The sequence below is a fragment of the Trematomus bernacchii genome, unplaced genomic scaffold (genome assembly GCF_902827165.1).
Source record: "Trematomus bernacchii unplaced genomic scaffold, fTreBer1.1, whole genome shotgun sequence".
NCBI lineage: Eukaryota > Metazoa > Chordata > Actinopteri > Perciformes > Nototheniidae > Trematomus > Trematomus bernacchii.
The window spans coordinates 6,054,911-6,078,523 of NW_022987739.1; the positions used below are offsets into that span (position 1 = coordinate 6,054,911).

Consider the following 23,613-nt stretch of genomic DNA (forward strand, 5'->3'; position numbering starts at 1 on the left):
TAGTTTAGCATACTCAGCCCGACTCAGCCCTGTTTGTTGGCCCCGATAGAACCACAATTTTCTAGGGCCAGAAAAGAGGTGAAAAAGTGGCCCCGCGCCGTGCCGCGCCGGAACTAGGCCTAGTGGAAGCACAACCAAAAAAGGGGTGCGGCACGACACGGCACGCTTAAAGCGAGCTCCGCGCTGCAGTGGAACTGCGCCATAAGAGGGCTGTGACGTCAGCGGCCCGTTTTTGGTTGCGTTTCCACTTGGCCTAGTACCGGCCGGCGGGTCCTAATATATTTATATATACAGTCTATGGTCCTAATTCACAGTTTTTCTGGCCTCATAAAATCGTGGGTCTAGGGCCAGAGACAACGAGGCTGTGTCGGGCTGAGTATGCTAAACTAGAGAGAGAATCGCTGGCAAAGGGGCTACAACTACAACAAGATGGACATATTTGACCGTGATTTAATTGTAATACACGTTTCAAAATGATGCCGAAGTAACAACATACTGATACCGGTTATAGTACAGCGGATAAGCTCTCATATTATAACAATTGTGCATTTTATAAGAAAAGCATGACATTTCTAACATAGTTAGTGCATACCATAAGGTTTATTTTCAGATGTGGAGGGAAGTCAGATTTGACCCGTGAGGACCGTGAGAGGTCAAATCCAAGATGGCCACCAGTCTCTCGGGTCAAATGTTCAAACACGCTTAATTTTGGAACCAAACATTGTAGAAAAAACATTTAAGGTGTCATATCCAACTAAATTAGGGCTGCCCAATCATTTGGTGATACTTTTGAGATCGCCAGAATTCAAGAAAATGAATTTAGGTGAAGATAAAGGTAGAAATTGACCAAAAATAAGCTGTCAATCAGTTGAAATTTGCTGTGTGTGTGTGTGTGTGTGTGTGTGTGTGTGTGTGTGTGTGTGTGTGTGTGTGTGTGTGTGTGTGTGTGTGTGTGTGTGTGGTATATTCCAGTGGATTTATGGTCACCCAGCTCTAGCATTACTACAGAGACTGGAGGAATATGGCTTTACTTGGCACAGTCTGCATGCTGAAGAAAACATTTGTTTTTGTCTTCAAATATATACTAACATGATTGTGACGAGCATCATATTTGTTCCCCGCCCAACTCTCTAAGTCTAAGTGCTTGAACTCCGTGACAGGAGGATGAAGTATGTATAAATGGATGGAACTATCAACAAAACAGCGTTTTATTCCCCAATGTCATATTTAATAGAAAAATAATAATAATAATGTAAACCAAAGAGGGAGATGGAAAACAGTTCCATGTAGAGCACAAACAGCACTCTTAACCCTCGCTGTTAACAAAGGGCTGCACTCAACTAAAAGGTTCACCGCTGTCCCTTTCCACTTATAGAGGGTTGGGGTTCGATTCCCTGCCGGTCCACCTATAAAGCCAAGGTAGCGCAGCTTTTTTTCTGTTCTTTAGTGGCTCACATGGACACTTAGAGGTCATGCAAAGAAAGGGTTATGTATGTTGTGTGTGTGACAGAGAGTGCAGAGAGAATATGGGCAAAGGGGATTTGTTTGTCCTAGCATGGCTGTACAATTACAAATACAAAGGTTTACCCATTTAGACTCCATGGCATGGAGAAAAAAACTAATTTGAAATGACTCGAAGGATATAACAAGTTTTAGAAAATTGAAAGATTGATGGATTTTTGCCCACATGCGGTAAACATCTTTATTGAATTAACAATTGTGCAACATGAGGACAATAACCACAAGTGTACTTACAGTACCTTTTTTCTCTGGCACTGAAGTTGCAAGGTTTCAGCATGTTGTCCCTCTCTAAACCTTTCTGTTCCCCATTCTTCTTTCTCCAATAAGAGGTGCATCATTATTTTTTCTATTAAATATGACATTGGGGAATAAAACACTGTTGTTTTGTTGATAGTTCCATCCATTTATACATACGTCATCCTCCTGTCACGGAGTTCAAGCACTTAGACTTAGAGAGTTGGGCTGGGAGCAAATATAATGCTCGTCACAATCATGCAGGGGCGGACTGGGACTGCAAATCAGCCCGGGACTCTCGACCGGCCCACTTCGGTAAATTATCAACGGGGGGGGGGGGGGGGGGGGGGGGGGGGTGCTTGCTAGTGACTTATCCGAGCGGCCCACATCGTCCGACCGGCCCACTTCAGTACCGGCCCATCGGGATTCGTCCCGAACGTCCCGATGGCCAGTCCGCCCCTGCAATCATGTCAGTATGTATTTGAAGACAAAAACAAATGTTTGCTTCAGCATGCAGACTGTGCCAAGTAAAGCCAAATTCCTCCAGTGTCTGTATTAATGCTAGCGCTGGGTGACCACACACACACACACACACACACACACACACACACCCACACACACACACACACACACACACACATTTTGCAAATTTCAACTGATTGACAGCTTATATTTGGTCAATTTCTACCTTTATCTTCACCTAAATGCATTTTCTTGAATTCTGGCGATCTCAAAAGTATCACCAAATGATTGGGCATCCATAATTTAGTTGGATATGACACCTTAAATGTTTTTCTACAATGTTTGGTTCCAAAATTAAGCGTGTTTGAACATTTGACCCGAGAGACTGGCGGCCATCTTGGATTTGACCTCTCACGGTCCTCACAGGTCAAATCTGACTTCCCTCCACATCTGAAAATAAACCTTATGGTATGCACTAACTATGTTAGAAATGTCATGCTTTTCTCATAAAATGCACAATTGTTGTGCTTATCCGCTGTACTATTAGTAAAAACCATGAATTAATGCTTTGACAAGTCTGCAGACAGACGGCAGGCGAAAAACCTTTTAAAATGCGTGTTTTCTAAATGGAGATTGGCTAAGCTAACGCAGTATATGCTCCGACCGTCCACACTCACAACAACGGCCTATACAGACATAAATAAAGCAGCGACTGTATTCGCCATGACACAGGCAGTCTGTGGTTTGTACTTGTTTAACTTTTGTCTAGTTTCTGAACATATATGAGGAGCTGTGAGCTCTGAGTGCTAACAGCTAACGGCTGTGTTGTTTTTCTTGGGTTCTCATTGAAGATGACGTCACGGACAGTTTTTCAGCAAAAGTACTTAATAACTTTGCGCCTTTCCTAATTGACATTTAGTATCTCCGACAGGAACCTAGAATTTTCCTTTTCTTTTTTGACATGAGTCCACAGTATGCTTTGGCATCAAGGATTTTCTTTTATTATTGAAGGTGATGGGTTCAATCCCTACGGAAGAGGATTAGGGCCACATGAAAAAAAATATGTGGGGATGTCAAAAAAAAAATGTCATCAGAATTCTAACTTTAATCTCAGAATTCTGACTTTAATCTGACTTTTTCTCAGATTTAAAAAATATATATTTTTGGGGGAAAACATTTATTATTTTTATTTTCACTTCCCCAAAATTATTTGTTCATGTGGCCCTAATCCTCTTCCATAAATCCCAGCCATGCAGTTATCATGTTGATTTATCCTAGTCTGTATTGTGCTGCTTGTTAAATGTGCGCGTTATCTCACTGCTATAGTGGAGAAGAGCTTCAAAATCAAATATCTCAAACCTGTTAGAAATCCCATCCTTTACACATACTGAGTTTTAGGTAGTAGCAAAACCTTTAATATCAAAAACAATTTTTAACGCTAATAAACATCTATATCTGGCTCTTGAGGGCTCTGAAGGGAAGTGTACTTCTTGCGCCAAATCCATAAATGTAAAGTAATTCAAAGTTTATTTATTTAGCCCAATATCACAAATTGTACTTTTGTCTCAGGGGGCTTTAAGGTGTATGCAGAACATGAATACGCTGGAAATTCCCGGTGCTGTAAGCTGTTAAAATATGTATTGAAGAGAGAAGAGTCACTGTGTTTCTCCTTTCACTGTGTAACACTTGACACAAAGCTTCCAAATAAAAGTGGGACTGGTCAGCGGAAGTTAAATAAGATATTAACTCAAAGATATTGTTAAAGACACGTGCACTTGTTGAAACTTTCAGAGCAATTGAAAGTACATTTGTTATAAATGTTGTCGTATCCACAGAATACAAGAATACCAACCAGAACAACATAGAAAGTCATACATATGTTAATGTTAGTGAAAATAAATGTAGAAATACATTAAAGATATATCATATGTTTTCTGTTTTATTCTAAACTTATATATTTGTTTTACTTTTATTTATTTATTTCCATATTTATAAATGTTTTCTTGTTTATTTATTCCTGTATTTATCTCTACATTTCTTTCTTTCTGTTTTTTTCACATTTCTTTATTCTTGTATTTTTTTATTCCTGTATTTATTCCTGTATTTATTATGTATTTATGCATGTATTTATTTGTTTACTTATATAATGTTCTGTCCTCCATACCTTTGTGCTTGTTGTGCGTAAAGGTACAAATTCACTCAAATTCACATCACAGCATTCATGGGCATTCATGGTTTTTAAAACACATTGGCTTTGGTCCAGAGGTCTATGCATTGGTTTTTCATGCAGGTGCTCGAGGTTCAACACCAATGGGAGGGACATAATGTTGTCTTCTGCTATGCTGATGTTACATTTGGAGATATTGTCCCCACCACTTTTTCTAACAAAGGCCATGGTGATGGCACAGTAGGCCTACAAATAAAACAACCAAAACAGCTTACATGACAAACAGAAAATACAAAATAGTAAAGAAAATACATTTGAAAACAATAATGTATTGCTTTAACAAACCCCGAGGGACTTACTCCAACAACATGAATACAAACAAATAATAAAACAAAAGTTTCGGGGCGTTTACAGTCCATAGTTTTCGTCGGTTCAGCATCGAAGTGATATTTTGAGTGAATTCTTCCATCCGTTGATATGGTCCTGAACACTTAAATATTAATATTTAGACATTCAGTGTTTACTAAATTAAATCACCAATAATATCAGAAAGTCCTTGTTTTATCATTTTTATAAACTCCATTTGAGGATTAACTCGACGGAATTTCCGACCAGCATTTGAAGCACTTGAATGCACCTTACGCCTGTGCCACGTCACTGACGTAGGAGGAGGTGGTGTCCGGGTGGGAGGCAAACTCTCCAGTACAATAAACCCCTCAAAGACTGGCATTAATGGTCTTTAAACCAAGAGGAGTACTTGTCGAGAGAGGTAAGAGTTTAATATTCCAGGCATGTTATCTTTTAAGTTTTCATTGAGCTGCGCTAACTCTGAGCTGCACAGTTAGCCGGTTAGCTGCTAATATCTGCTCAGCTGTCACTGCTGACACCAGATAGAGGATGAATGTAGTTTGCATAGAAAACACACTTTTTGTTTTTAAAAGAACACAGCTTAATGTGCCGGAACAGAATTTATCTCACGTTATTTTTGTTATTTCTATTCAACCGTTGACACATGTTTATTCTTGTTTTATTGTACTTGTATTCTTATTATGCCCGTTTATATCGCATGTGTACTATCTGTGTTTCTGTCTAATTCGGTTGCTGCTATACGATCTGAATTTCCATACTTGGGTCAATAAAGGTCCTTCTTATCTTATCTTATCTCAATTCATGTTGCCATGCTAATATTAAATGTCCTCTGCTCAGTGGTGTAAAGTAACTACATTTACTCAAGTCTACCTCATTTTGACGGGCTTGTACTTCCATAGTAGAGTATTTCCATGTTTTGCTACTTTTTACTTCTACCACACTACAATTCAAAGGTTAACAGTGATTTTGACTTATGATTTGAAATATATTCAACACTTAAATAAGACTTCCTTTACACCTGGAGTGACATTCACAAGCTACCCTGCAGTATACAAAGTAATGAAAACTAGCTGCAGCTTTACCAGCTTTGATAACACTTTAATGCATCAATAATTACAATCAAAACATATCATTTATTATTCTAATAAAGGACTTTTACTTGTAACAGAGTATTCCTAATCACTGGTACTTCTACTTTTACTTAAGTACACAATCTGATTACTTATCCCACCTCTGTACATGTGAAACCTTCATAATCCTACTGAAGGTTTCTCACACAGCCTCATGGAAACATAACGTTTGAAAGTATCATGAATGCTTTAAATTAGAAATAAGGCTATACCATTCACGTGTCAAGCAGCTGTGTATTTAAAATATATATATTGCCCCATCTTGCTGTAGCCCTTACCATCCCATTAAAATGCTAAAACGTCTCCTCCAGTATTGGTGTGAGGAATCACTGGTTTAGCAAGATGCTCATTGTGGGTGTGGGTTCAAACAAACAGGTTAATTAATCATTGCAGCATTTATTAAGATAATTGCATTGCCCACGGTTCCAGAATAAGAGGTAAATGTCATGCTGGGTGTGCATTGTGTTGTCACTGATTGTTCTGGTTTAACAAGCAGCAGTGAGGATTGTACTGACGTCATAATAACTCATAAATCAACAGAACAACACCTACTTTAAAACGTTTTGGCTTGCCATTGAAGAACTTTTATATATATTATATATATTCAGACCAGTTGGTAGTTATGTGATGGAAAATACCAAATTCCTTTCATTATGACTGAACTTATTTATTTACCATACAAACTGTTTGTGTTTATTCCTAAACAAAATCAGATTTAGTCTAAAAATATCAGTCTTTAAAATCCGACATAATGATATGTGAGAAATGGTAGAACAAATATCGGCTCTTGTCTTTATAACCCTCACATTTCCAGAAATATGATTGAAGATATTCAATTGTTCTTTTATTTAACTAGTAACTTCCTGATAAGATACAGTTTATAATCTGTTTGGGAGCCTTGGTCGAGATGGTAAGCAAAACAAAAGTTTCATATATGCAGTACATGCACTAAAGGTAGTATAAAAAGGGGCCAAAAAACAATATATATGAAACAATGAAAGGCTACGAGAATCAAGGAAAATAAAGTCACTTGACAAAAGCATCAACATTATTTATTTAAAAACATATTTTAAAGTATTTTACAAATATGTCAAGAGTCATCAGGTTTCAGTAAGTATGCCTTGCAGCTCATTCCAGGCTTGCAGGGCGTCAAAAGGTGAAGAATGATTTACTCAGCTCTGCTCCAGTGTTTGGGGACAGTTAGGAGAATTTTCTCTGATCTAGCTAGATGATCCCGATATCCTAATTAGTAACCACACATTTTATTTTTAAATCTGTCTTTCAGTGTGGCAGAGTTAACCAGAAGCCCTGTTCATCATGGACCCAAACGCCAGCGGACTCGCCATGAGGTTGGCTGAAGCCGGCCAGTCTCATCTCCTGCAGTTTTGGAAGAATTTGGGCCCCAAGGAGCAGGCCGATCTGAACCATGACCTGCAGGGGATGGACTTTAAGGAGATCAATGGATTCTTCCAGAAGGCCATGGAGACGTCCAGCAGCAGCAAACAAGAGAAGATGGACGCTCGCATGGAGCCGGTGCCCAGAGAGGTGCTGGGCAGTGTGACGAGGGACAGGGAGAGCCTCAAAGACTGGGAGCTAACAGGTGAGCTCCATTCAACTGTTCCTGCCCACAGAAAGTGCATTCATACAGCTTCTGTGTACGCCTGAATGTAACATCTCTATTTGAACAACGTACTACATGCTATAAGGAAACCAATCTCCATGGCTGCTCGGAAGTTACTATAGTGGCTTATGTCCTCTGTAAAAAAGACAATATTTAGTTTTATTGAATGTATTACATTTTAATACAGTAGGAATTAACATATGAGTAATCGCAAGACTTGCCTAGTTACTGCAGGAACAATAATCCTAGAGACACTGAGCAATTAAGTCTTGCTGTGAACCAAAAGAATTGGCCCACAGGTGAGGAAGAGGGAATATTTCCTGGTGTCAGACAGCGAAGCCTTAAAGGGATTAAAACATCACATGGTAACCCAGATGCTTTGATGTCATTTATGGGACAGAGGGCATTCTTGTAGATGACTTCCCGCACAAAATCAACATTTAATAAAAACGTATTAAAGGAGGCTGTGGCTCAGTGGAGAGTATGATGGACTTCGAATCAGGGGATAGCAACGACATGCCCAGGGACACAACGACATGCTGACTGCAGTGAGTCCCACTGCAGTCAGCATGTCGTTGTGTCCCTGGGCAAGACACTTCACCCATAATTGCTCCTGTGGGGATTGTCCACAGTACTGAATACTTTGCTTTGGATAAAAGCGTCTAACAAATGACATGTCATATTTAATAGTTTTTCTAGAAATCCACAGCATCAACAGAACTCTTTTGCTCGCTGTGTTGTTGCAGAACATTTTCCCAGTCTCCTGCGTAGTTATGAAATAAGAGTAAGCTTGCGTTGTTCATTATAATTTGCGCAATCCCCCTTTGCAGTGGGGGTCTGACCATTTAGTGAGTCTCTTTAGTGGGGTTTTTTCCCTGGGAGAGGATGACAATAGAGGCAAGCAGCAGAGAACATCTGTTTCTGATTTGGGTCTGACGTAAATAGAGTTGCTGTTTGACCCTCATTTATGAGATCACTGTGCTCTGTCAGTACCGTGTGTGTGTGTGTGCGTGTGTGTGTGTGTGTGTCAAAGTCTAGCAGGCCCGCCCAAGCCATTGACATAAACCTTGTCTATTGGTACTTATAAGAAAGAAGAGCGTATCGTGTCACGTCGCAGCTGTTTATGTAAGATAAACTGACCCTGTTATAAAGCGTTCAACCCATGAACCACAATAAAAGCAAACAGACTCTTGTGTAGAGTAATTAGATTTTAGGGCTTATGTCAGCAATGTACTTTAGGAGTAGTCATAACATGATGGACATCTTATTAATGCATTTAATTAGCAAAGTTTGTTATTGATCTAAGGCGAGCCTATGATAAAAATGTATCATGTATCAACATTTCTGCTTAGAGGATCCTGTATATTAATTGCCATGGGTACAAAGGAATTTGTAAATCTTATTTTTTGCAAATAAAGTTAACATTTTGATGTAAATTACTTCGGAAGTCAAGACATTTTTGATTCTTGCATTTTATTTTTACAAAAGCCATACAAACCCTAAGTGTTTCACAATCTTTACATTGACGCTTTATAGGACAAATATTCTTGCTTCTATGTATAGTGACTGTCCTGCTCTGTGCTCCTTCAGGTCTACACTGCATCTCTCAGAGTAAAGTGGCGGTCCTGCTGTTGGCCGGGGGCCAGGGAACCAGACTGGGGGTCTCTTACCCCAAAGGCATGTACGACGTGCGGCTGCCGTCCCACAAAACCCTCTTTCAGATCCAGGCCGAGCGCATATTGAAGCTGCAGCAGCTGGCTGAGCAGAAGCACAAAATCAAGTGCTGTATTCCCTGGTAAGAAGTCATGTTGTGCTTTAGGACGCTTATTTAGGAAGAGATGACTAAAGCGTTTGAGTTAGTGTGTCTTTCGCTGCTTTATTTGAAGAAGAAGAAAAGATCTAAGCTACCAAAAACTGTCTTATCTTCTCATATTAAGAATCAAAGCCATTTGTTGTAGTTGTGTTGCTTGACGATTAACTGGGTCAAAGCACTGCCTCAAAAGGAAACTCAGTCAAGGAAGTTGAATTACAGGAAAAGGATTAATTCCCCGTAGGGTGGATCAAAGGACAGTTTGGATGATGGATTTAACAGGACATTTGTGCAGTGCATAAAGTTTACATAACAATGCAGTTAGAGTTCAACAGTCACTGGGAATTATGTCAGAATTTAAGTCAGGTCTGTTTCTGTAAGGAAGTTGTTTCCTTTTGATTGTCTGTCCTATACTTCAAACATATATGTCTCTGGCTTGGGTTGATGTCCACTTTGTTGTAAATTGTATTTCTTTGAAGAGGCGCTAAAGAAATGTCTTCTGCATTTTAAAGATTAAAATACATTTTAGCATTTACTTTGAAGGGTTTTCCCTCAGCAACCTGTTCAAAAGTTGTTATAAAACACTTTGTTTACTGATAACTATATTTACTTGCTATTATTTACTGATTCTTTCCAATAAAAGGATGCATTCTTAATTTGCTTAATTTCTTTTTTTGTTTTATTGTTTTTTAAAATATATTTTCTTTCTAATGTGTAACTTCCTAAATGCTTGTTCTTTCAAAAATGTTCTTTTTTAAATGGCCTCTCAATATTTTCTTAACATCTTATTGTTAATATGTTTATCTGTCTCTAAAGAGCTTTGAATGGCCTTGCGTCTGAATAGCGCTCTTTAACTACATTCCCCCCACTTTGCCTTCAGGTACATCATGACCAGCGGCAGGACAATGGAGTCCACGAAGGAATACTTCTCAAAAAACAACTATTTCGGCTTGGAAAAGAACAACATCATCTTCTTCCAGCAGGGCATGCTACCAGCCATGGACTACAGCGGCAAGATCATCCTGGAGAGCACAGGAAAGCTCTCCATGGCCCCTGGTGAGCCCACTGCAGGATTTGTGACTTTTGCTCCCATAAAAGTGTCTTTGTGTCTTATTTGACCAAAGGAAGATTCAAACTTGATTCAAACGTGTGTCTCTGTGTTTGTTTTTCAGATGGGAACGGGGGTCTTTACAGAGCTCTGGGGAACCAAAACATCATGGACGACATGGAGCGGAGGGGAGTTGGATTCGTCCATGTGTACTGCGTGGATAACATCCTGGTCAAAGTGGCTGACCCCTCCTTTATTGGTTTCTGTGTGAAGAAGGGAGCGGACTGTGGAGCTAAGGTTGGTCACACACCTTTATATTGATGTAAAATAGGTCTTATTTGAATGTTAGTGCTAATTAGGTGGGTCTGTACTGAAAAGGCTTTAAAGCTTAATTTCTAACACTGACAACACTCAATTGCTGTTCATCTTTTTCATTTATTTTACATCGTTTTCATCCCAGTATTTCTACATAGTTGCTCATAAAAATTAGGCAACTATTCTAAGTATTTTACTATTATTTATAGGTAGATTTTTGGTCGAAAGACTGCTTACCCTCCCACTTGTTCCACAGAAAGTGAAGCAGGCAGTGACAAGTAACAGGCATTGTGGATTTAATTTTTTTTTAAAAGGCCAACTTTAATTTAAACGGATGAATTATTCTGTATAAATGATGGACTTTTTCTGAGGGACAATTTATGTATATTTAGAGCGATTACATCATAAATATGAGACATTCAGAGCATAATTGAAAACCTAAAAGAAGCTAAAAAAAAAAAGAAATCTTAATGCTGTGATTTCCTAGTGTGACTAGAATAATCCATATCTATCACAACATGATGCTGCCTAAAGTGTAACTTTTTACATGTATTATTGTAGTAATAATAATAATGTTCTTTTAGTTGTATTCTATTAAGCTTAAACAAATGTAATGGCCAAGTTACAACTGAACAGGTGAGTTTTCAGTTTGCGACGAAGTGTAGACTTTCTGCTGTCCTGATATCAATGGGAAATTTGGAGCCAGGATATCGTACAGGCGTGTTTTTGTTGAGGGGTACCTGGGTCCACTGATGCAGAGCAAAGTAAGCGTGTTGGTGTGTATGGTTTGACCATGTCCTGAATGTAAGAAGGAGCAGATCCCTTCACCGCATGGTAGGCCAGTTAAGGGAGCAGAGGAGTGGTGTAGGGTGGGAACACTTAGCTAGGTCAAAAAACAGCCGAGCTGTCATATCACATCATTGAGATAGTAAGATTAGCAGCAGCAGGTTTTAGATTCCAGTCGTAAAGATGATCTGTCTAATTATTGTGCACCTGCAATAATGATAAGCTCAGTTACCTTGTATCAGGAAGTAATGATAATACTGTAAGAATGCATGCACACAATGGTTAGAATCTATCAAGTAGGTTGAAGACACATTAGCTTTACAAATATTGATGAGCGTGAACAAAGCATCTCAGCAGTGAAACCATGAGGACTGACTGGAATCCAGTCTGATCAGTCGGTCTAGTTTTTCTAAATTCCTGAAGCTCCTGAAGGGTTACTGCTGTGTGTGTCTTGTATTAAAAGGTGTGGTGGGTTTGCAGTTAAACCATCAGTTTCTATAAAAACCTCCACAGCTCACCACTGGGAGGCGATGTAGGCCTCTTTGTCTACTTTAGTCTTCTTGTCTAGAGCAATACATTCATTACAGCTTTATAGGAAATATGAGATTAGGACCTCAATCATCTTTAACTTTTCATCAGGTCTCAGATCACATGAGTTTGATATTGAGATACCACTTAGGACCGAGTGTGCTTTCATTTTAGAAATTTAAAAAAAGCTTCTCAAATAAAACGGTTGAACCGGAAACTTATTTTCTACTAGTGAATAAAACATGTTAATGATTAAAGTAGATTTCTTTCTCTTTTTGTTGTTTGACTAGTAATATGTATCAGTGCAGCTTACGCACTACATGGAATAAACAGACTCACAAAACAGGTCCATCAATGTGAGATGTGTTAAGGGCGTTGATCCACCGGAAAAACTGGTCCGTTTTGTGTGACAGAGACTTTCCTCTTTCACATATGAATCACCATAGGCTATAGAAAGCATCACATTACATTGTGGATAGATACCATGTACATTAAAGCAAAGGCTTAAATCCCAAATGTTCTCTCTTTTATTTTGATCAGAAATGCAGTCACTACTACCAATTGTTTGTTGAGCCTGTGCAGGTTGAGAACACAGAGGGTTGGAGGGAGAACAAATAAGACTAATTTTTATGTTTACCAGTGACAAAGTTCAGTAACCAAGAAAGTGTTAGGGAAAATGTGTCCATCACAATTCAGAAAAAATGGTTGTAAAAAGCTGGCAGCTGGAAGTGACTTGCTGAACAGATCAAGGATTGAGAGTTGTGATCAGATTGGTCTCCTGTTGTAAAAATAGTTATTGCCATGGTTGCCACCAATAGGTGATCCAAACAGTTATAAACATTAAAGTGGGACAGATAATAAAAAGAATGCGTTCACTTGAGATAACGTTTTTGGCCTCTTTTTCTGAGTTAACAAGATAATAATCTTGTAACTCCAACGAGAAGCTGTCATTTACTAAGAACCTCCGTGTCATGGAAACAAACATGTCCTGCCAGTGTATTTTAAATCCAGCGGTGAGAAACCTGTGAGTGCAACTGAGGCACGTATGCCTGATTGTCTCCTGAGTCACCACGTAGCCAGCCTGAATGTTCATTTCAGATTCATCATCTTATATCCAGGAAGCTTAGCTGTTTTATATGATTCTGTCTATAAAGGGCAACGTCCAGCAGAAGTCCTAAGGAGCCTGCGCCAAGTCAAAACTTAATACAATACAATGCCATGTACAGTATATTATATATAAACAAGTATCTTCAAATGTATTAAACCAAAATAAAACTGGATGAAACTACACTGTTTATTTTTTTTAAACTAAATGTTTGCTTCCATTAAATCAAGCTCTCAAATCATACCTATTATGCTTTTTGGGGTTGAAACTTTAGAGTTATTTATGCATTTATGACTAACCATTGCTGCCAGAATATTCTTAATTGGAAAAATATAATTATTTGTATGCCCTGGGAACTCCATCAAAACCATCTTAATACACAATTTATTGTATTCTCAGTTCTTTTTATACATTTTGCTTCTACTTCTTAAATCAAACGTATCTGAGGTCATGTTTGTAAGATCTAGTTCTTGTGAGATACTCCGACTGACTCTAGAAGACTCGTTATTAGCAGGACCACAGAGAGTGTTCATCCTACTTTGTATATTTTCCAGCTCACGCAGAATACATCTAAATATTTAACTGTGTGGAACTAAACACTGTCCAGACTCCTGTTTGACATTACGAGTTGTGCGGTGGAGCAGAGATGGAAGGATCAGATCAGAGCAGAGTCCCACCCTCCCATCATAAATTACTGAACTCCATTTCATGTGGCTCCCCCTCCCCTCCCCCTCACTCCACCCTGCTCACCAACCCCTCATCAGGACTCCACTCTGTCATTAGCATCCAGCAGCAGATGGGGAGAAGGGTTTTTATTTTTTATTCAGTGAAGACTTGAACTTATCGGCTTTAAAAAGTAAATACACTTAAGAAAATATCTTTTTTGATCCAACTTAAAATATCAGAGAAACTTAAACTTTAGGCTTATTTGTATTCTTTCAACTAGTGCTTCATTTTTCTCATACTGTGAAATACTCTTTTCACTCTCTGTCTGAAACCAGAGCCCAGTCTGCTCTGATTGGTTAGCTGGGCGGCTCTGTTGTGTTCGGTCGAATGCTTAGAGATTTGTTAACAGTTTGACATTATCTATGGCATCAGTGGCTGTTAAGCCTTTTGTTTAAGACACTGCTTATTCGATCCAGTGCAATTGTGAATCACAGAGCCCTCTGAGTGACACACTGTGTTCAGGTCAGCTATAAAGTCTTCTGGTTTTATCTTTTCCAGGTGGTAGAGAAGAACAATCCCACAGAGGCGGTGGGCGTGGTCTGCAAGGTGGATGGACGTTATCAGGTGGTAGAGTACAGCGAGATCACCCTGGCAACCGCTGAGAAGCGCAGCGCTGACGGCCGGCTGATGTTCAACGCAGGAAACGTGGCCAATCACTTCTTCAGCTTCTCTTTTCTGAAAGACGTAGTGCAGTAAGAACAATGCACCCTGAACATTTGGAACGCTTTCATGAAGTGTTGTGCTCTTTTCATCAGTAGTTGTGCTTTCTTGTATTGAGAACAGTAGCTCCATATGATTTATAAAGTTAATGCGCTGCCATGAACTAGCTTCTTTTTTCTTTGTTTGTCCAACAGGAAGTACGAGCCACAGCTGCAGCACCACGTGGCCCAGAAGAAAATCCCATATGTGAATGGAGAGGGTCAACTAATCAAACCAGACAAACCAAATGGAATTAAAATGGAAAAGTTTGTCTTTGACATATTCCAGTTCGCCAAGTGAGTTACAGAGCAGTTTTTTTCCATAGAGGGCACAGAGTGTGAGAGAGCATCAGCAGACAGCCTCTCACCTCAAAGTAACAGCCTTAAAGTATGGAGAATACAATGAATATCCTATTCTCCTTTTGAGAGGTGGCTGGATTGCATATGTTCTTTTGGCAGCCCTCAGACTCTGGGTTTTACTAGTCCTTGATCTGTCCTTCCATGCATGAACCAACTCCATTTTTCCAGTCCTGATCTCTATCCACATGCCCCAGTGCTGCCATTTCTTCAAGGTCTGGTCCAGCAGACAGAGCCTGCCAAGCTCTGTGCAGAAAGATGGAGGTTTATGAGCTGTTCACTCATTCCTCCTCCTCCAGCGCTGCATTACATCAGCTCTGAGTCACGTTGCCACTAATAGAACTATACATCTAATGAAAGGATTCCTGTAAAGATTGAGTGATGGAAAAACTATGCAGCCAGCTATGCAAACCTTCCCCCAAGGTTTTCTTTAGTTTTTAAAATAAATAAAAAACGTTTTTCTGTGTTGTCGAGGTGATGGATTACAGTAGTGCCCAAGCTGGCAGAGTAGCAGCTTTAGCAGAATCCAGATGAGCTAACTTAATTAGCAACTGGATATTTTTCAGTTTTTTCTCAACACTGTTGGCTTTAGGATCTCCCAGTCTGCTGGGTGAATATTGGTCATATACAGTATATGTGGCCTTGTGTCAAATATTAAAATTGGCCTGATTATGTGATTATTTAGCACCTAGAAACAGCGTCAGTCTGTGAGGGCATTTTGGCATAACACATTTAATTGGATTACATTACGCACACTAGCCAAAAAATATATTTTCTTTTTTCTATACACAATTATTTCAAAGAGATTGGCTGTAACTGAAAGGATACATTGTCACAAATGCCCTTTAAAAATGCAGAACTCTGTTTCTTTTGTCTTCTTGCCCCTACAAAAAATGACTACATTTTAATTTACCGGTAAGAACACAGTGTGACATACAGTATGCAAAGGCCGATGTGCTTAATTGTTTTTTTACAAGTCACTAGAGCACTTTACTTGCCAATAGCACCAATAGCAATTAAGCAATCCTTAATTGATGAACCATACAACTATGTAGGTCCTCAATTTGATCAATTCAGATATTCAGAAAAACGTTTTAGGTCGTATATGCCCATTTAGCTACCTGCATATCAACTAAATGCTGCTTTAAATCTGCGTTGTGTCTTTTTTTGAGAACTTCTCATTGTCCACCCTTTACTCTGTTGTGCTAATGTCTTGTTTTGTGTGTGTCAAACAGGACATTTGTGGTGTATGAGGTGCTGCGGGAGGACGAGTTTTCCCCGCTGAAGAACGCCGACAGTCAGGATGCAAAAGATACGCCCACCACAGCCAGACACGCCCTCATGTCTCTGCACCACCGCTGGGTGCTCAACGCAGGGGGACACTTTATCGACGAGAACGGCAGACATGTGCCCGCCATACCGAGGTGACCGCAGCCAGCCTGTTAAAACGCAGCACCGTGCATGTCATGTCACGTCACAACACACACACGCATCATGTTTGGCATGAGCACAGAAGTGGGGTCTTCGTGGTCGCTCCAGCCTTTAACACTTTGTGTATATATGCATTGGCTTTTTTTTGGTGTCATAAACACTATATTCTTTTAGCCTCACACTCTCACTTCCCCTTCCCTCATGCTTTGTCTTGCTCCTGTGTGTCCCGTGAAATGTTTCCAGAGACGGAGCGGCAGGCAGTGTCACAGATGATGGCAACAGAAAGTAATTATCATCCCCTGCAGTACCGAGTGCATGGTGATGGGGTCTGGCTTTCTTTCCCTCTCGCTATTGAAACGTTAACACTATATAATATCTTCTTCTGATCGGCTTTCCTTCATTACCACTGAAAAGAGGAATCTGCGTGGACGCATGAAAGGCTGCGGCCAATCTTCTGTCTCTTTGCAGCCGGTTGTGATGAAGGGAATGACAGCGAGGATCAGTTTAGACGACTGAATACGCAGTGCTCTCTGCGTCCTGGTCAGATGATGTGCAGTCATAATGACCTGCTGACAGATCATTATCCCCTCAGATGGTTGCTACTAATAAATACGTTGTATTGCATGCTGGGTAATGGGTACTGGTTAGACTTTGTGGCAAGCAGTTTTGCAACTTTGCAATAGATGATGAACCTGTTGATTTGTGCAAAATGGTTATGACAAGCCTATCCATTCATTGCTTGCTTGTCAGCCTTTTGGGTTTAAATCCACCTGCTTTTTCCCGCAGACCTAATAATACATTAGCATGTGCTTCAATAACATTTATGGCCCCCATGAATGTTATTCTGGCTCTTAAAGGGTGTGCTTTTTGCTCAAACAATCAATTTTCCTTCATTCTAATGATACAGCTGTGTGGGCAGCTGCTCAGAAAACACCTGAAGCACCTGATGTGTGATCAGTGATTCTTGTCTGTAATGATTATCTAGAAATTAACAAATTGAGTGATGGGAATGTGGTGGCAAGTTCCCCTGGTTTTTTAAGAAAAAATGGGAGGAGATACCACCACATTACCCGTCATTCATTTGTTTTCTTCTGGAGGAAGTCTGTTATGGGTCAGAGGGATAATCACTGGTCATGTTTGGGAATAATGAAGCTCTAATTCTCTGCCTTTGAACTCTAATCACAAGCTGCAGTCGAAGAACAGCTGTGTCAAGGATGCTCAAAAGCTTCTCTCAACTACCGTCCCTCTGTGCTTTCATGAGACAATCACTCTTCTCATTCTGTTTTATTTTTTTCTCCCTGTTATTCTCCCTGAATTTGTTCCTTTCCAACGCAGCCTGAAGGACGGAACAGACCTGCCAATCAAGTGTGAGATCTCCCCACTGGTGTCCTACGGGGGAGAGGTAAGGAGGCGAGGAATAATGTATAAAATGTAAACTCCAGATGTTGTTCTGCTCCTGCAGTCGACCTGGAATAATCTGCACACCCACTCGTATTTTCCTATGTTTGTTCTCAAATGTGTTCTTTAGAAAGGGCCTAAGAGGTCAAATTAACAACATAGCCAGCCAACTACCCATTTAGAGCAGACTGGGCTCTGGTTTCAGACAGAGGGTGAAAAGAGGTGCCGCAGCACAGGCAGTATGTAAATATATTTAAATCCCTAATATTATATAACTGTAGAATTGAAGAAAACAAGATAACCTTTATGTTGCACATACATGTTGTCATTAGTGTGCGTAGATTGATTTTCTTACCTTTTTGATATGAAGTGCCATTCTAAAAAAAAAAATGTTTTATCAGCGTGCATTTGAAGAGCTCGACAAAAACACTCGTGAAAAGTGATGTTTAAAACTCAGTTAATGGGGCTCATTCACTGGCGCTTCCACAAACAACAACCAACATAATTGTTACATTCAAATGAAGTAGCCTACATTATTCAAGTTTACATTAACTTTGGATAATAACATGGGAGAAATGAGCGGAAGCGCTCTCTTTTCCTCTCTCCCCCTCTCTCTCTCTCCTGACAGCCTGTCAGTATCTCATGCAGCTCACTGATCCAGTAATGAGTGACAGTGAAGAATAAATATATGTATAACTAGTTCCAAAGGTAGATAAAATAGCTAAGTGTGTTAGGTCTAACTCTTGTGTGTTTTGCTCCGCTCACCGGTCCGTCACAGCGGGTGGAGCTGCAGGATTTCTGCTTTACACACGTTGCAAACCGCTATTTTATTGTCATTTTCGGACACCTTAAAATACTGCCAGACTGGTGAAGCGATTTTTTTGCGAGCTTGTTTTGCCGCACACAGAGAAAAGTGTCATTACGTTACGCCTCGCGATCGGCCTTTTTAGAGAGCACCGATCGATCGGCAGAGAGTGAGTATCGGCCGATATCGATCGCCACGCAAAAACTGGGGCATTTTTACAGCTCCTTATGGGTAATGCAATTTGTGAAGTGCTTTCCTCTGTGGTGAAACTATCAGCACTGCATTACGGAGGAAAGCGGCAGAAAGTCGCCTGGAGTTAAAGAGAGTGGGGCTGCGTTGCGTGCATGGCTTCCTTCTGCAGGTAACGGGGAGACGCGCTCTGGCGGCGGTCTCGTTCAGGATCCGAAAATAAAATAAATATTTTGTACACTTATTCCACTTATTCCTAGTGTGCCACTGGTTACGGTGCCGCGTGCCATTGGTGGCACGCGTGCCAGGGGTTGCCGACCCCTGAACTAAAGTATAACAACATTTCAGAGGCTTCTTTCAATGCTGTAAAGAAACTAGAACATATTAATAAAGGCAAAGGCAGAAGTGGCAGCTTAAACAGAGCGGGAGGTTTAGGAGCATGTGTTTGGTTGGTTGTAAGAGGGACGAGGCGCGTCACGTGTAAATGTATTATTGGTGCCCGATTTGACGGCCTGAACTAGCCCACAGACGTCACCCCATTAAATGTCAGTGTGGTTATTTACAAACAAGAAAACATTGGTAAATGCATAAGTGGGAAGAAGATTTCTTCCTAAGAGCGGTTGGTGAATGTCCTGATGGTGTTATTTACTTCTTTCAAGGGTCTTGAAGATCTGGTGAAGGGACGAGAGTTCCATCCAAACGTGATGATCGATGAGAAAGGAGTCCACGAGCTGGTGAAGAACGGAGTTTAGACAATAAAGGAGAGAGAGAAAGGGAACACCAAAGACCAACCTCCCTTTGTCTCTCAACATTGTCATCACTGTGCAATAACAAATAGACATGCACATTTTCATGAAAGAGACTGTCTTCTCCAAAATGAATGAACGAGCCAGATGAATTGAATCGTTTGCTTTTCTGCGCCAAGTTTTCTTTCTGCTTCCTACGTTAATATCATATTAAGTTCATATTTGTTATGAAGAGCACTTGAACATAGCATAAGATGAAGTACGAAATCCCTGTTTTACTGACTGGATGAAGCAGTCTTCAGGTGCATCTATTTATTTAGTTTATGAGACTTATTTTTATATGTACTGATAGATGCTCTATAGGTGGAAATGACCATCTACTCATTTTACCTGGTGATTTTTATACAACATTGAACTGAGATGAAATAATCAGAAAGGTGCTTATTAATTAGCATGTAATCTAGGTACATGGTACGGGATGTGGGGGGTATTTATAATATCTGGTTCTTTTCAGCTTGCAATCGTTGAAGATCAGATATTATCCAGCTTTAAGAGATGATTTCTATCTTCTTTATTAAAGAAGTTTCCTAATTGGAAAACCAACTGAACATGTTGTCTTTTGTATGTGTGTGGTTACCTGTGTGCATCCAGGATGTCTATTTGATCCTCACAAATGTCCCCACAGATCCGTGTGAAGTTGAGGGGTAAAAAAGATAAATACCGTTTAAAAAAATATATATATATATATTTTTTTCCTATTATGTATGCTACAACTCCTGCGTCATTGCATTTGAGAAAGTACCACCGTCAGATGCCAGTTCTCCTTATAAAAATACCTGTTGTAACGTAACTTAACCATGATCTTTGTCCCAAAATATGTAATTGTGGTCCTCAAATTTGAGAGAATCGATCAGGAAAATTGTTGAGTTTTATGTTTAATACGGTGTGGGAATTCTGTTTTCAGTTTATCGTGGCTTTGAGTGTGAAGACACAAAAAATACTGGGAAATAAGTAGCCTAGCCTATTGGTAGATTTTCCGAAAAATCAGTAAACTATGTGAGTTTGACTGAAGGCTGTGCTTTTTGCATTACAGTTTCTGGTGTCTTGAATCAGATTGTCCAGCACATGGTTTATATTTAAGATGGGCCAGAACATGCAATGCAGCTCTGGAGATATTCAGGAAATATTATTGTGGCTCCTTTCTGACTAGTTTTTTTAATGTAGTCCCTCCAGACCCATAACTGCATTATGTGTAGCCTACTTAGGCAGAAAAGCCTTTTCAGACTATTTGTACTGTGAATGTTATGCTGCAGAGATCTTATATTCAACGTGAAACGAGTCCACAGCGTCCAGAGTCATGTTAGCAGGTAGGACTGTATGTGAGGCTGTACTTAGGCACAGCAGTGCTTTTAGCCTTTAGCTGAATGTTAAGCAGGGTACAAACATGGATGTATAATAGCTTAGCGTGATAGCATGCTAACATTTGCTATCATTTCCACAGCTACCTAAAAAGTTCTGAAAAAGAGAAAAAGTTAAGACATTGAACGTTTTTTTAATATAGACATAAGTCATTAAAAGTGCTTACATTTATATATTTTGTGGAAGAACAGAACTGAAGTTATTTTGATATCTTTTCACTTCATGTTAGTAAATAGGCTACGTTTTGCTTGCTGAAATACCTCATTCATACTCGCACCACCTGCCTTAAGAAATTATGAAGATAATTACACAAACTATCTTTGTGTAGGATCCTTGAATATGCGGGAACTGCAAAGTCTTTGAAAAGTACTTAAATTTGATGTATAAGAAGGTGTTGGAACCCTGATTTGCACCATACAGAAAGGGCAGCTTATGCAGGCCAAATAAAAAAAATGTAAACCTTGAGAATGGCAGCAAATGAGAAAATATGAGGTTGTAGTGCTGAGAGAAGGGAGTCGGAGGCGGTGCAATGAAGGTACAAAGATGGCTTTATTGAGCAGCAGAAATGCACATGTTGTTGGGTCGAAGCCCGGGAAGAGAAGAGGAAGAAGCCAGGAGGGCACACAATAAATACAATCGGCAACACATATGTCCATGCGGAAACAATACCCCCCCACCTGTAGTTCCATGAGTGAATTATGTACATGAGTAAATTAGTGATCACTACAAGGTCAACAAATGATTAGAAGGGAACATGATTGTTTGTATTAACATTTCACTCAAAACTAAATGTCTTCCTAAGACGCAACCACGCTAGAGAAACATTCAGGGGATGAACCATGTCAGAAGGCTTCTCTGGGGACCTTAGCTGTCTGTAAACATTTCACAGTTCAACCCATTGGATAGTTGTTGAGATATTTCACTCAGGACCATTAATTGGCAGAGCAACAGCCAACATCATTATCCCTAGAGTGCTAGACGGCCTAAAAATGGTCAAAAGCAGCTGAAGAAAAACTCCATTCAAGTGGATTATAATATCCATAAATTCCTTCCAGTTATTTGGAATACAGTGGAAGATAGTATGGATGCCATTTAGGAAACATTTTAATTTCTTTGAATGAAACCATTTCAAAATAACTTTTTAACTTCAGTCTGGTCAAACAGTTGAGGCCACATCATCAGCTAATGGCACCCTTTATGATGTCAGTAGAAGACAACCTCTCTTTGACACTTGACCCTTCACTTTTCATCTGGTTTGACTATTAGTGCTGTGACGAAGTGCTGTTTTAAAGAAAAAAAGTATTTAAAAGTGTCTTTTTTTATGTGTGTGATCATCAGATCTACAGCATTTGAAGATCAAGGTGATGTATTTACAGCATTCTAAATCTATGCTTGCCTTGAAAAATGGTAACACTGAAGCAAGAAACTATTTTTAAGTTCTATAAATCTGTTATACAATGACAGAGAAATGAGTTCAGCAGCCCCAAACGTTACCTTGAATTATGGTTGCTTCAGCCTGTAGCTGTCAAAGAAAGACTCTTTTCAGCAGGAGGAAGAAGAAAGCTTTCTGATGGAGCGTTGGATTCGCACTTAATTGAAACCTTATGTGTGGCATGTGGAATTCTGGGACTCTGGCACTCTCCCAAGAATCCACAGAATGTGAAGGGGTTTTTTTTGCCTCCCCCTCTCTCTCTTCTCCTCTCTCTCTCTTCTCTCCCTCAATTTTTTTCCTATGTGTGCAGGGGTTTCTTACATCAGCCCGGGTGAAGGCGACTTACGGTCTGAGGGCGAGCAAGAGAGAAGGGCTCTGATTGTAACATCCAGTCGTCCTGACTCTCACTGGAATAATACATCTCCGAACAAATGGTCTGAAAGGATAGGACGTCTTAAAAGTAAGTCCTCTTTACCTTTTATACTTTTAACCATAGCTCTTTGCTGTTGCAAATCATGGTTTGGACTTTAAAACTTAGTCTGACCATGTTTCTCAAAGCCCATGAGAGTACCTTAAAAGTTCCTTGAAGTGTTTCATAGTTGGAGCCTGAGTTGGACGTTTGAACTCCATGTACCATTTGTGTGAAGTAGCTGCTGATTTACTGTCCATTCTTTACGTCTGCAGAGTAGAGCAATGCCAGATTCAAAGTCTTCTCTGCTCTGCTGCAGATCCAGCTGTTTCCAACTGAAGCCATTAATATACGCTGTTTAACTTGGCTGTGGTTATATGTGATTAGGGCTCATTCCTCCCTTTAAACACCTTTTCACTTCAAATAATAATCATGGTTGAAGAAAAGAATATAAATGAACGAGTCTTCTCTTTCTAAATGTCATCAAAACTCCAGCAGAAGCGATTCACTTCAACCTCTAAAGAATATATTTTTGTTCCCGTGTTGCATTAATTTAGCGCAGGCTACCTTAATACCTTTAATAACAGACAATATTTGAGTGTTCGCTGCATCACACAAATGTCTCTCTTTTGTGTAACTCTTCCTTTTACAAGCGACAGAAGAAGTGGTACAATGATGGGACTCTTATTTTAATGCCTTGCATCAGGCTTCCGCATCTTTGTTTGCTTTATTGTGGCGGGGTAGTCAGTAAGTATATTTTAGAAAAATGTAACAACTGCCTAATTTATGGTTTGTTGTGGTCAGCTGATGAAATGTTGAATACTCAGAGTCAAGTTACAGCTTTGAAAAGATTCCCGTCCCTGCAGTGCATGTCCTGCTTTTGAGTGGTGGAGGTGGTGTGTGTGTT

General features: G+C 39.8%; 2 protein-coding genes across 4 annotated transcripts in view; both read left to right on the forward strand.

Moving 5' to 3' along the window:
• The first annotated feature begins 5,045 nt into the window (after nt 1-5,045).
• Nucleotides 5,046-20,054, forward strand: uap1 (UDP-N-acetylglucosamine pyrophosphorylase 1). Of its 2 annotated transcripts, XM_034146232.1 has the most exons (11): nt 5,046-5,153; nt 7,169-7,483; nt 9,095-9,299; nt 10,195-10,370; nt 10,487-10,659; nt 14,321-14,514; nt 14,677-14,817; nt 16,113-16,301; nt 16,552-16,593; nt 17,644-17,710; nt 19,360-20,054. In XM_034146232.1, exons 2-11 carry the CDS (start codon nt 7,201-7,203, stop codon nt 19,450-19,452), a joined length of 1,563 nt encoding a protein of 520 aa, XP_034002123.1. In that variant the 5' UTR covers nt 5,046-5,153; nt 7,169-7,200; the 3' UTR covers nt 19,453-20,054. The 2 variants fall into 2 exon arrangements, with proteins under 2 accessions (XP_034002123.1, XP_034002124.1); XM_034146233.1 differs by lacking the exon at nt 16,552-16,593.
• Nucleotides 20,055-22,656: 2,602 nt separating this feature from the next.
• ddr2a (discoidin domain receptor tyrosine kinase 2a) overlaps nt 22,657-23,613 on the forward strand; it is a 35,435-nt gene continuing 34,478 nt past the window's right edge. For both annotated transcript variants that reach the window (XM_034147347.1, XM_034147348.1), the window contains exon 1: nt 22,657-22,757. The gene's annotated coding sequence lies outside the window, so the exon portion shown is untranslated. The remainder of the gene's footprint in view (nt 22,758-23,613) is intronic.